General features: G+C 36.2%; 1 protein-coding gene across 2 annotated transcripts in view; it reads left to right on the forward strand.

The window, feature by feature from the left end:
• TBCD (tubulin folding cofactor D) overlaps window positions 1–14,179 on the forward strand; it is a 136,215-nt gene that overhangs the window by 73,235 nt on the left and 48,801 nt on the right. For both annotated transcript variants that reach the window (XM_067308544.1, XM_013960865.2), the window contains 7 exons: window positions 692–721; window positions 4,038–4,123; window positions 8,148–8,228; window positions 9,197–9,270; window positions 10,139–10,256; window positions 11,651–11,711; window positions 13,347–13,369. In XM_067308544.1, the coding sequence (XP_067164645.1) occupies window positions 692–721; window positions 4,038–4,123; window positions 8,148–8,228; window positions 9,197–9,270; window positions 10,139–10,256; window positions 11,651–11,711; window positions 13,347–13,369 (473 nt within the window). The remainder of the gene's footprint in view (window positions 1–691; window positions 722–4,037; window positions 4,124–8,147; window positions 8,229–9,196; window positions 9,271–10,138; window positions 10,257–11,650; window positions 11,712–13,346; window positions 13,370–14,179) is intronic.

Consider the following 14,179-nt stretch of genomic DNA (forward strand, 5'->3'; position numbering starts at 1 on the left):
ATGTTGGTGTATCCTTTTGAGAAAAAAATCCTTTTCTGAGAGAGCAATTCCAGGGGCTAGTAGGGACTTAAGGACTATGGAGTCAATTTTAACCTGCATGTCATATAGGTAGAGAGGTTAACCTTATGGCCTTATTAGTTGCATTTGGCAGGATTTTGAGATTTGCTTAATCTAAGACATAAGAAACATACAGTAACTTTGTCCTCAGGTTTTACAACTTCAGTATTTCAACATTCACTTCTGTATCTTTCAAATAAGTATTTGGTTCTCAGTATTACTTGTCTGAAGACTTTATCCGCAAAGATTCGAACTTCGTCTACCATAAACAAATTATCTTGAAGTAGCTGGATGAAGTAAGCTGTCTCAGTTTCTGTTGTCTTCAGGTATTGACTTTCATTGCTAGTGTGAAGCCCTGCGTTGCTGCTCAAAAGCACACTCTTGTGGGTGTGACAAGCTTCATAAACTTGCCTTCTTGAACTGCTGCCGGGCAACATACAGCTTTAAGAGCGCCAGAACGTAGAGAAGCAGAAACAAAAAAGCCCTGTGGGCCTGTTCTACTAACAAAGCTTACTTTATTTAAAAAAGAAAAGCCATGGGTCATTTATATCGTTGTGTGTGTTGAATTCATCATCTGGTGTTTATCAAAAAGCAAACCTGACTCATTTTGGTATGTTTGTTCTCTGTTCTTCAGGCTGCCTTCCAGGAGAATGTCGGGAGACAGGTAGGGTAACTTTCCTGAAGCTTCGTTCATTAGTGGCTTGTAGATTACTGTAAACGTGCAATACCTGCAATCAATATTAGACTCTCTGGCTTCAGAGGAATGGAGTAAAAGGATATACAAATCTTGAAGACCTCTGTCACAAGTTATTTATTTTCATTATCTGGAAATAGGTTCTTATGTTACAGTTTTCTAAGATGTGAGTTTTACTTTAGCATTCCAATTTTGGAAGATGAGGAGCTTTCTGGTAAGGTTAAGTCATCCCAAAAAGCAAAATCAGTATGTATAGCAGCCATCATTGTAAATTGCAATGCTCTTAAAGCTAGAAAAGTGCAATTTTTGCTTATTCTTTTGCTTCATTGACTTTTTTGTTTTTAATAGAGGTTGAACAGCATAAATGTGCTGCACAGTCCTTGCTGTAGTTTGATCATATAACGGTGAACTAGACTCAAGAGCCGCCGACATATTTGGGCTTTGTCTGCTGTATCACAATACTACTAGCTAAATCTTTTTGAGAAATCTCTTGATTTTGGAGATGCCAAAGATGTTTGAATGGGAAGTAGTGTGCTTGGTTCCTGTGTAACTTGGGAACATTTAAGTAGCTAAAAGGCTGGTATTTCCTATACAACTTTGACTTGCAACCTTGCAGAAGGAGCAGATAGGGTAAAGACTTTGATTTCAAAGGATTTCTTTTCCTGGTTTCTCATCCGAATTAATTAAGCTGAGTGCACAACTTGAAACAGAAAAACGTGGGGAAAATGGTTCAACTGATGAACTCTTGTGACAAAGCAAGCCTTGTGGAGTTAACCTAATGGTACAAAAAAATTTTGTGTCTTCAATAAGCAGTTCTTTAAGGATCTTTGTTAAGACTTAACAAAGCTTTAAGGCTAAAGATGCTGTGTCTAGCTTTCCCTCATGTAATTCCTGAAGTTCTCTGAGTTATGAGCTGGGATTTTATTCCTTTAGAGCTACAACATAGTGTGTCCTGCACTAGTGTGCGTATTTCTAGATAGAATTGAGTTAATAGCTGAGAAAGGATGCAAGAATAGGAGGAAGAGGGTAGGTATTTATGGTGACCTGACCCAACTAGGGCTATGATAAGTAGAAGCTGGCTTGATTCTTCCCTGAGTCTATAGTTACTGCTCTGGAGAGATTAGTCATCCCAAAGCAACTCGCACTGATGCCACCTTATGAGGTATTGAATGAAGTAACCTCCTTGCTGTCACTTCAGTTCCAGGTGAGATAGGGCTCCTGGGTGCTGTAGGTTTGCATATGCTTTCATTTAGCAAAAGTTTTGTAGAGTATTTATAGATTAGCCAGAGGAGTTCAGTTCTAGGTTAGCTACAACTGGAAAGTTTCCTTATTGATCTTGCTTCAATGCATGATTCAAATTTGTTAATGCTGACAGAAGACATAATTTTAGCATGTATGTTGTCATCTTATGGAGGAGTTTGCAGTGAAATACTAAGTAATCATGGCGCAAAGAACAGTAGCTGTCTTCACTTGGTTCCTGTAGAAATACAGTGTTACTTGCTGAACCATTCCTTATTGCTTAGGAAAAATGGTTACTTAATCGGTAGATACACCCTGTGTAGTTCTTTACCTGGATATAATATGTTGCAATAGACACCCTTTCTGTGAATTGGAAGGAGCTAAAACATATTCTCATCTGCTGATGTTAAGTAGGTGGAGAAAAAAGTTGAACTCACCTACTTCCCGGTGCCTGTCTGCTTCACCTTTGTGATTCACTGTGTCCTGAATCTGAAAAACCTTGCTTTTATGGCCACAGAAAAATAAGCTATTGTAGCTTAAACTCCATGTAAATGAAAACCTTGTTGAAAAATGCACAGGATTTTTTTAGCATAAATCATGATAAATGCACCTACTTCTAATAAGACAAAATTTTATAGAGTAAGCTTTAAGTGCTTTGGCAGAGTAGACATGGTGAAGTTTTGTCTCCCATCGGCCATGAACTCTGTACTCCTGAACTTAGTTTCAGGAATTTTACCGTCTCAAGGACTTGCACTGTGGCAGTATGACCTACAAGGAGACAGCATCAAGCTGGCACACTTACAGCCAAGTAGTATATAGCAAGGTCCATCTAGTAGCTAGAATTCAAAGTTTGTTTAGCTGTGATTTTCCTTATGTACCATATACATTGTTAGTATTTCATTATATATCTTGCTGGTTGGCTACAGATCATACTTGCATGTTTCTCACATGCACATCTTTCTCCCTAATCAGTGTTTCATTAGGCTTTTGGAGAGTGTGTTCATTCCACATTTGAGATATTAGGGCTTGCAGGTGATCTCTTGGATAAGCCATATATATATTCTGCCTTTCCTTCTTGGTTCAGTCAGATTAAAAGCCTTGTTTTCTTGGGCTATTGTCATTATGCTTCCCAGAATACGATCTCCATGGTAGCTGACAGCTTCCCACTACTTGCAATATACACTTCTCTTTAATTATTCAGGCCTAGATCTACTATTTTTGCATTGCTATATCCTAATGTGGAATTGATGGGTGAACTGTAAACAAACAAACTGTATCATAACCAGAACCCCTACTTCCTCATAGCCTTATAAGATGTGATTACTGGCAATAATTTAGCTGGTGATTGCTTAGAATGATGATTAATCTTCTAAGGAGAGAATCTTTTGAGCAACAATGTCAGAAGTGTGATATGTGTGTAGGATTCAGAATGTCAGGCTTTGCTGGGAACCAGTGTTCTTAAAAAAATAATAATAATAAAAAAAATAATAATTCTTTAGTTCATTAATAAATAAGTAAATCATAAAATATATTTGTAAATAGAAACAGAAGTAATTGAACTCCCAGGTTTTTTGCATGTGTTTCATTTCTTGGTGCCTAATCCCTGATTTTATACTTCATAAAACTTGTGGCAGATGCTCGTTCCTACATGTAGTCTGAAAACACATTTACATTTATCCAAACTTTCTGAAATGATTTTTTGTGTACATATAGAATCATGAGTTCTCCAAATGTATATTTGGATATGACTTGACTGTATTAAAATAACTATTGTGCAGTTTATTGTGCAGTTTATTACCTGCTGCTGTTTACTTTGACTCCTTATCATTGACTCATAAGGGAAGTCAGACATTTTGCTGTTTATGTATCCTATATTCTATGTATTTTTAGTACAAGCGGTTTTACTATAAATTAGAAATTAAAATGTATTTTTTCCGAGTTTGTCCAGTACAGGTGATCATTTTCAATAATGCTACTTATTCAGAAAATATTTTTTGTATGTTTTATAATATTTTCTTTCTCCTACCCCACCCCACAATGTGTGCAGGGCACTTTTCCCCATGGCATAGACATTCTAACTGCAGCGGATTACTTTGCTGTGGGTAACAGAGTTAACTGTTACCTTACTACAAGGTAAGTTTCCAAGCAGTAGTTTTGCTAAACATGAAGGTCCTCTTTTACTTATAAAGAATTTGTCTGATTGTTTCACCTTACTGAGTTTATGTTAACAATAGATTTATGTTTATCGTTATTGGTTTTGAATAAGTGAAAGGTTGGTTGCTGCATCAAACTGCTAATTGTGTAAGATACGGTGAAATGCGACGGTGGTGTTCCTCAAACCTGTGTACGTGGTTTGGTGCTTAATATATATAGTGAAAGTGGAGGCAGCGACAAAGAGGCAATATTTGTGGGTGGCGCAAAACTGTCTGGGCTTGTCAAGATTAAAGAAGATTAGGGGATTTCTAAGGGTCATAGCAAAAAGGCAAGGGTGTTGTGATGGCAGATCGACTCTTATGTGGGTAAAATGTAAATTAATGCCCATTTAAAGGAATACTTTGCACAAGTTGAGTATGCTGTTGAATTTGTTGCCTGAGCATAGACCCTCAACAAGAGTGCTTGTATTTTTCATAGATAGCTCAATGAAAATCTGACCACAATATGGAGCAATATGTTTGGGGGAAAAAAACAGAACAAAACTAAAAACCAGTCACTGCACCGTGGAGTGTTCAAAGAATTTAATGAGGAATACTGAAACTGGTGTGGTGCTATTACAGCTCAGTGATGTGTCTTGGAATAATACTGTGTTCTGTTCTGGTCAACCATCTGAAAATGCAATAAAGCCTGAAGCACAGGGAACTCGGAGGCAAGCTGGGTGCATTGAACGATTAAAAGGAGCACTAGATTGCACTTCCTCGTGAGAAGATGAAACAGACTGAGGGCTGGGTTCAGACTTCAGCCTTGTGTTTTAGACAGACAGTCTAGCCTAGTTGTCTAGCCTCTCTCTGTACTCAGTGCAAAGAGACAGGCATCTACAGAAGGTGATTCAGCCCATTTTAAGATAGGTAAGATAAACTGCCCTATGGAGTTGCATGTTGCTTTTGGAAGCCAAAAGGTTATAAAGATTCGAAGAGATTAGATTCTTGGGAGAATAGAAATAGCAAACAGGTATGTGAGGGTCTATGCTCCATTACCAGCTTTATAACTTCCCATGAATAATTTTCTGAGATAGTTTTCACTGCAGCCCTGTGTCCCCTCTTTTTTTTTTTTTTTTAAATCAATCCGCCTCCATATTGTCCCTTTTGTGCACAGTCCCTTCAGTCTGTGCTTCTTATCTTCACGTTCTACCTACTGCCTTTCCTTCCACGCTCCACACCTTCCTCCCACGCTCTTCGCCAGGGCTCCCACCTACTGAGCAGAAATGGGCAAACATAATGGCTTGGTGTGTGCTGCTCTTCTAGATTGGTATAGCTTCAAGGGAAGTTTTGAAACTCTGGCTGTTTATACTAGTAGAAAATTGAAAATATTCAGAATTGATACAAATGGCTTTTATTTTCTGTTTTTAATTTTGTTTTGGAGGTTAAGTATATTCTCCTTTTTGAGAGCTGAATTTTTAATTTTTTTTATCAAATCCTTGCTTTCATTTATTACTCCTTCTGTTGTAATTTCCAGAGTTCGTGTAGGAATGTTACTTATCTAAGGAAGAATAATGTAAACTAAGAAAATATATCAATTTTAATTTGTGAATTCTTTATCAAGAATTTTATCCAGTTAATAGCGTGATTCCTTGAAACCATATTCAGTGTTATTAATCAAACTCTTCTTTGTAATGTATTTGTCATCCCATTCCTTACATTACTTTTTAAAATCTTCGCCACTTTGCTCTCCAACACAGTGTGATTATTTGGGTCAATAGTTAATTATTTCCATATTTTTGTCTGAGTAAAATCAAAGCAGAAGTGCATAAGCTTGTATTTGGCTGCACAGGAAATGTGCATCATTGTGATGTGGTGGGAAGAATGGACCGTTCGGATAGGTATGCCTTAAGGTAGTATAATGGTTTATGTAGCTGGAAAAAACTACGCGAGGTTCATATTCCAGGTCTGGAATCTTTAGCCCTCTTTGTCCCCTAACCTCATCCAAAGCAAACAACTCTGGGACACTTGATGTGCCAGCATAAAGCCACTATGTGAGTGGAAGCTGTGCAGGTATGAAAGTCTCTACTAATAGATTCCTTTGAGCATTAACGTCTCAATAAATGTGTGTCAGTTTCTACACTTGAATATTTTGATGGTTAATGAATGATGACATGTTCCTTTAAAGAGGCAGTATTTTATTTATATGTATATTTACACACGCACACACGTACCCACACGAAGTGATCTGGATATTGCCATAATCCAAAATTGTATTATTAAGTTGTGTTAGAAATGGTTTTCTGATTGTTCTCGTTATAATATCTTGGTATCAGTAGCTTATATCCTTCCACATGTAAATATTTTGATGGAAGCTTTTCATGCTGGCTGTCCTTTTGAAACGTTCTGCTGGGCATGCTTCGGAAAATTCAGCTCAAACATCTTAACCTCTTTCTGAGGATGAAAGTAGAGGAAATCTATTTTGTATGAACTGAGAATGAAGAGACTGTCAGGACTCCTGGGTTGGATACAAGTAGGGTTAAGGAAGAAGCTTCTTAATCTAAACAGGGAGGCGGACAAAAATCTCCTCAGGAGAGTTATCAGGAGGGCTAGACTTGTATGAAATGTACCCAGCAGGGGCTGAAAGAATAGGGCTATAGTTAAAGATCGCTATAAACTAAAACCAAAAGTGAATTGGGCTAGAGACACGGACCAGGAGATCATTTCAGACTGGCTGGGCAAGGAGGTTCAGATTAAAATGATTTGGAAGAACGGCGACTACTAAAAATAAGACCCATGAAGCAACTGGGGAGAGGAGAGGGGAACTCGAACACAGGCAGAGGAAAGGGTGTGCATTAGCGTGTGTTTGTTCCTCCGGAACTGGGACTGGAACCAAAGATTAAGGAATTTTACTGTTACTGTGCTGGCAGCAGCAATCAGTAAAAACCCTCTGACAGAGGATATGTCTGCTCCCCGTCTGGGGCGCAGAGCAGATAGTGCTGCTCTAGCAGGTGTGCTGCTGGCTCTAGTGACTGAGGTCTGGGCTGGGGGCGTAGGGGTTCCGACTGTTCTGATGAATTACACAGATATCAGTACGTTAGCATGCAGCAGTATTTGGTTTTTGCCTTTGTTTCATTTCTAATTACACGTGCATATATTATTGGAACATTATTATGGTTGCAAATTTAATCACTGAAAAGATATGAAAAGGTGAAATTAAGGTAATGCATGTGTCCTTAGTTTCCTCCCTTTGCACATGACATTTTGATGCAAACCCATTCTAGCAATTGGTCAGTTTTCCAAGAATATTTAATGTACATCAAATTACTGAAAAAGCATTTGACTTCTGTTGACCTTAGCTTTCAGTAGTTGATGCTTCTGGAGATTGGAGAGCAATCTTGTGGCTGTGAAGTCAGGTAATTACGCAGGTTACCTAGCCAATTAATTCTGGTGTTTCCTCACTTCTGAGGGCTTGACCTGGCAGCTTTAATATTTTTGTCAGAATGGACTTTTTGTAAATATTTGATTTCTCAACAGAACAAATTGAAAACCCATATTCAATTTTGGAACATCATATTGAGGAAGATGAGGCACATGTCTGTAACTTAATTTTTCTGTGTACTGTGAATTACACTATTAACACATTTCTCCAGTCTAAAATAATTATGTATGTGAATATACACTTTCACATTTTTCTAGAATTTAATAATAGGAATTGATTATTTAAAGTATTTTTGCTTTTGTTTTCAGTGTTTTTGTATAGTAATTTTTATAGAGAATCTGAAAGTGTTTTACAAAGGTGACTTAAATTTCAACAATAAATGTAAAATGTTTTCTATTACATTATGACAGGCAGCTGCATCTCATTTAGTAGAAGGTGTCTTTGTTGCTTTAAAAACAAGAGGATTTAAATGATCAGAGTGGCTTGTGTTAAAATGCACAGAGATGTTGATCCTGTTCTCTCTTTTGTTCTCTTTCTCTCTTTCCATATGTAATATATATGCATCCACATGTTTCTTTTTCAGTGTGTATATTGCTGGTTTTCCTGAGTATACGCAACCAATGATTGACCATTTAGTTAACATGAAGATTAACCACTGGGATAGGTAAGTCGATGTAGTCTAATTATATTAATATCTAGGAACTGACTGTTTTGCGTGTAATGCTTGCCTAGATTTTTTTTTTTGTAAGTTTTGCTTAAAAAAACAATTTGCTATAATGTATTTTTTTCCCTGTGGCAACTGAAGGTATTATTCAGGTGTAGCAGCTAGACGAACACTACTTAGGTACATTGTTCTTAGACACTAACTCGTATGTAATTTTAGAATGATATCAGCTTATGACTGTGTTTGGAATAATTTTCTTAAATTTGGGGTGACTATTTATCACAAAAGATAATACTTTAAAATGAATTGTTAATATATTAGAAAAGGAATAGTATTTAGTATGAAGGAAACTGGACAAGTAGTAGCTGATGCCATCCATTTCTCCTAGCATATTGTCACTTAAAACGTGTTTGTGAATTTTGTCTTTTTGTGATGACCTCAATCTGTTAAGAGATTAATAAAAACACATTTATATACTATATAGTGTATGGGAGGGGTAAACATCACCATATAATTATCATCATTAAAGTGGATTTCATGCACGGAGATAGAGCTTACTCATATTCAGTGTTCATGAAGATTAAAATGTGCACATATAACACAAATGAGATTATATCAGTGCTGATAATAGTTTGCATCACGAGAAATAATAATAGTTTACCGTAGTGTCCCTGCCAATGCACAGAATGAGCCCTCAGGTTCTACCATCCACACTTAGGTTTTTCTTTGTCTCTTTCAGCAATAAGTTCTGTTCATATAGCCAAAAGCTGCCTGTAGGCTGTTTGGTCTGCTTTTTGGTTTTGTTGGCTTTTTTTGAGGGAGAAAGGCTGGATGGACAGAGAATTCTGTATTCTTTCATAATGCTGGGGTCTTTATTCTCACTGTGGACAATAGTCCCTTCCTGATGTTATATTTTTAATACATTACTATATTTCTAAAATTTCTAAAATGCCTTTTTACATTTTCAGTGTTATTCGAGAGCTTTCAACCAAGGCTCTACAAAACCTTACTCCACGGGCTCCTGAATACATGGCAAATGTGGGTAGGTAACAAATACAAGTTCTGCATAGCATGCCGTATCAAGGATTCTAACTTCTGTTATGAAGATGTTTTAAGAAAGAAGACATAAACATGCACCATGACTTGATTAAAAACTAAGATTTCCCCCACAACCCAGTACAGTGCAGCGACACTGATAGTTTTAACAGTTTTCATATTTTATGCAATATGATAAACAATAATGCCACATATATTTCTCTGAGGACTGGTAGTTACCTTGCTACACTGGATCCTACTAACAGTGATAAGAATAAATGGATGTTGTTCTGTTGCGACAATTCAGTGACGCTAGCCCTCAAATTCCTGGCTTTGTTTGGCTGATGTGACGTTGATGTGGTAATGGGGGGGGAGACCTGTTTTGTCTTGTCCAGTCTGACATCTTCGGAAGAATTCCTTTTTGACTGTTCTGTGGGTAATCAAATGCTTTCTAATCTGAATTCAGATCCCTTGCTTGACCCACTCAATTAGAAAGGTGGCAATTTCCATGGAAGTGGCTACTAGCCTCATTTCCCCTGCTGCTCAGTCAACCCAGTGCCTAGCAAGCACTATTAGCAAGCTACTAGCAAGCCTGCTATTTTATTTACTCCAAACAGGGAACTAGTTGTGAGAACAAAAAAAATCTTGGTTTGGTTTAGTATGCTTTGACAAGATTTGCTTGTATTTTTAAAACTGGATTTTCAGATGATGGCCTTGGATATATTACTGCTTTACATCCCTCTAAGGTAACATTGAGAAAGCTGACTTTCTAGAAATGGTTTTCCCTTGTTGTTTCTAGGCAGACATGTTTACATGTAGAACTGTGATCTGTCAGTATGCTTTGTTTAAAAAAATAAATATTTAATCTCTTTCAGTTTTGCCAAGACTGCTGCCTTTATCAGTGGGCACAGATCTGCACACACGTCATGGGGCAATTCTTGCCTGTGCTGAGATCACCCATGCGTTGTGTAAACTAGCAGAAGAGAATAACAGGTATAAATGCAAGATTATCTCAACTATACATTCTCCTTCCATGTGTGATCTATTGAAAGCTTCCTTAATTACGAAAATCTCCATCTTACTGAACTTCTTTTCCATTGAATTTTTGTTTGGTTTTGATCAGTAATGCCAACACTTCCCAATTTTACTTGGTAATGTTGCAAACTTCAGGTCTAAACTCGAGTGATTAGGGAAGTGAGGTCATTTGTTGCCATACCCAGAGAAGAATTCAAAGATACCATTTAAGTAAAGATTAAGCCCCAAATAGTATGCTGTCTTTTTGGTGAGGGGACAGTCTTTCTCCATCAGTCTAAGAGGAACAGTTCCTTGTGTAGCTTGTGAAGTTGGACTGATATACTTATTGCTGTTGAATTCCGGTCCAGAGATATATATGCATGTATATTTTTGTGTATAAATACATATGTATATGTATATACATGTGTGTTCTTGTATATATAGATTTGTGTGTGCATATATATGTATATGTGTGTATGTATATGTATATAGGTATTATGTTTGGGTGATGTATTCACAGTGATTGACAAAATTATTTAGAGATAACTTTGCTTATGTTCCAGTTAAAGAAATGAATTGTTTACCTCTTGCTCCTTGTGAGTGATCCTTCCATCTGTGAAAAATAGTTGAAAATCCTTACTACTAAATTAGAATTTTGAGGTTAGATTAGCAGTAGAATTTCATGCTAGCTTGACATGCGTAGGGGTGAGCAGCTGTTTAGGGGCAAGGCAGTGGAAAGCGAGATCCTAGATTGCAACCTTCACTGGCAATAAACAAACATAGTTCAGCAGGATTCATATATATATTTACATACATATATATGTACCCATACAGACAGATATATGTATATATACACACACTAAACAAATCTATTTTAAAAATCAGACTTAACTGGGTCATTTTTTCTTCTAAAACTTGGAAGGCTACTCCCTGAGTAGCCTTTTTTTGTTTTACTTTGGAGAACATTCTAATGCAGTTGCACAAAAAATTCTGAAATGGTCACATCTAATTTAGTTTTGTCATTTCTTGTACAAGCTAAATATACGGAGGTGAATTCAAATAATAGATATCAAATGTGCATACTGATATTTATGTCTTTCATTAATCACAAATAGGAAATGTATTTGCCAGCAGTGTCTATCAAATGAATTTGTGTTAATCTTTTTGCTAGATGCTATGGAGAAAACTTGTTGGTGTTATGTTTCCTGAACTTCTTAAAATTAAATATTACATATTTCTGTTGAGAATAATCTGGAGTCAAATAGCTGTTTTTCTGTTTGAAAGTACAGTAAATTCATGGAGGAAAAACTATTTGTAGGAATTGTAGAAAATTATTAGGAAACTGGTCTTACAAATTTTGCATACCTTTACAGATCTATTACACATTATTGCAATGACAAATCACTGGAGGGACTTAAGCAAATCCATCAAGAGGTTTGTATCAAGTATAAGTATAGTGTGTAACCTGGTATGCTGTATTATTTTTAAACAAGCCTTTACAATTAGTAGAGTTGCTGTTTTCCACCCTCCTTCTTCCCTCCGCCCCAAAAAGCAGACAATCTAACAAATACAGATTTGGTCACATGCTGTAGCAGAATGTCTGATACATGTCCTTGACCATGAGTCTTATTCCACTCTAGGTTTGTATTTGTGCCTTTTCTGTTCTGTCAGCTTCTTAGCTAAGCCACTTTCTCTGATGTTGTCACTTAACACTTCTGAAGTATTACATGTTTTTTTTGTTTTGCTTTGGTTTTGATTTTTCCCTTCTTTTTCTTCTCCTTCCTTTCTGCTCATACATAAGCATATATTGGCCTTGCAGATAGATGTGTGGCCATTATCTTAAGGTGACCATGCTCAAGAGAGAGCTCCTACAGAGTCCCTTCAACCTCTGTCCTTTCTATTCTTTTTTACTTTTTTTAGTGTGATCTCATTGCTAAATCCTTGCATCCATAATTTACCTGTTTATAGAGCTTTAATTTCATAGTCTGTGTTTCAATTAATGTGTTTTCTTTATCTCTAGGCAGGACAAATGGAGTTTTGTCTTGCTCTTAGTGATTTAAAATGCTTCTACAGAGATAATTTTGCCTGACCTGTCACTCTAATCAAATAATCCTATGTTTTATTTATTTATATATTTTCTTTTTCTTCTGGCTCCTATTTCTTCAACATATCAAATAGATGTTACTTGCATGTTGAGACTTTTACTCATTTTCAGTAGTACTTGTGGTCCCTCAATCCCAGTTCTGTTTGGCTAATGCTTCTTCATTCACCCACTGTGTTTGAAAGTACATATGTTCTTGCTTAATTCTCTGCGCAGGTAAAAGTCGCTGCGGCACATTGAAAAAGCATCTTTGTCCTTATTTAAATTTCTCTATGTTGTAATGTCCAAAGGCTTGATCAGCAGTATCTGTACTGTTACAGTGACTCTAATTTCTTATGATCCCATCCAGTTTCTGCTGTTGTCTTTTCTTATATTTAATTTGCAAAGTTTTGCTGTAAATTCTTTTTTAAAAAATCTCTTTTTGCAGTGTTTACTGGAGTGAAGTTCTATAATCTCTGATTTTGAAGATGGTATACCATAATGTTAATGAGATAGTATTTTTCAGTCACATTTGAACTTTTGTTGAAGTTTTTTCTGTTTAATCTGTAGACAAAAATGTTATTTTCAGTTTTCAATTAATGCAGTTTATTATCTTTTGAAGATGGTCAACTAGGGAAAGCAAATGTATTTTAAAAAGCAGAACTAGCTTCTAGTGTACATGCAGGAACAGCTAGGCTTTGGAATAAAGAAAACGACTGCTTTATGAATGTGTTATACTGGTGTGCTTTGAGTATAAAAACTCTATATATCCCTTTGAATTTTATATTTTATTGGAAGTAATTGATTCACAGAACAACATACTTTTTTTTAAAAAAATTTCTCCTTTGAGAAATTTTACTATTTTAAAAATAATCCTATTTGTTGAATAGCACACAGTATATAGACATTGCATGTGAGGAGGAAAATGAAAAAATCTTTTTAACAAAACTTGGCTAATTTTAGGTTTTTCGTTTGTTTTGTTTTTACAGCTTTGCAGTCGTCAGTTGTACAGGTAAGGAAATGGACTCAAAAATTCCTTTCCATGGGGAAAGTATCGCGTAGAAGTAATGAAAACAGTAGCATCTGGGGAGTTTTTTGGTCTGTACGAATTAGGCCGTCTCGCACAGTTCATCACAGTGGAAGCACATGCATTCCTTCGGCTTTGTCCAGCTGGTACAGAACCTGATGTCGTCTTACAGTGGTTGTGGTGTTTAGAGAGTGGGACTAACAGGCATGTTAGATTAATAAGAAAGCTGTAAGTACTGGTCCCAATATTGTGATAGAGACACTTAAAGAAAGGAAAGAATGTGAAATAGAATATGCTCACTAATCCACAACTTGAGTAACATGTAATGGATTTCTTTCCCATTATTCACTTGTACTATAGTAGCTGTATGGTTCAGATTGGTCTATAGAAATGATCTGTAACTAAGTTAATGGGTCCAAAAATTAAAAAAAAAAGAGAGAGAAAAGAAAAAAAAGGAAAGAAAAAAGAAAGAAAGAAAAAGAGCTTCTAGCTAAATTATATAATTACTTTCTTCATCCTTTGTAATGATTAGGTCGGAAATATTACAAGTAGTTCAGTACAGTTTTTCAGTTCTTCGGCCAAAGAAAATGTAAGTGAGCTTTTCCTGAGTTGTTATGCTTTTCCTATTTATGAGGAAAAATTATTATTTCATTCCAGGAAGTAAGGGGAGCTTGCCTTAAGTAACTGTTAAGTAAATGTGAATTAAAACTGGTATGTGACTTCAGGGTTTGTTCCTAAATTTAAGGAAATCAAAGAGTAATTAATGACTTGTATTCCTAAACAACTAGTTATGTG

Source organism: Apteryx mantelli, chromosome 19, assembly GCF_036417845.1.
Source record: "Apteryx mantelli isolate bAptMan1 chromosome 19, bAptMan1.hap1, whole genome shotgun sequence".
Taxonomy (NCBI): Eukaryota; Metazoa; Chordata; class Aves; order Apterygiformes; family Apterygidae; genus Apteryx; species Apteryx mantelli.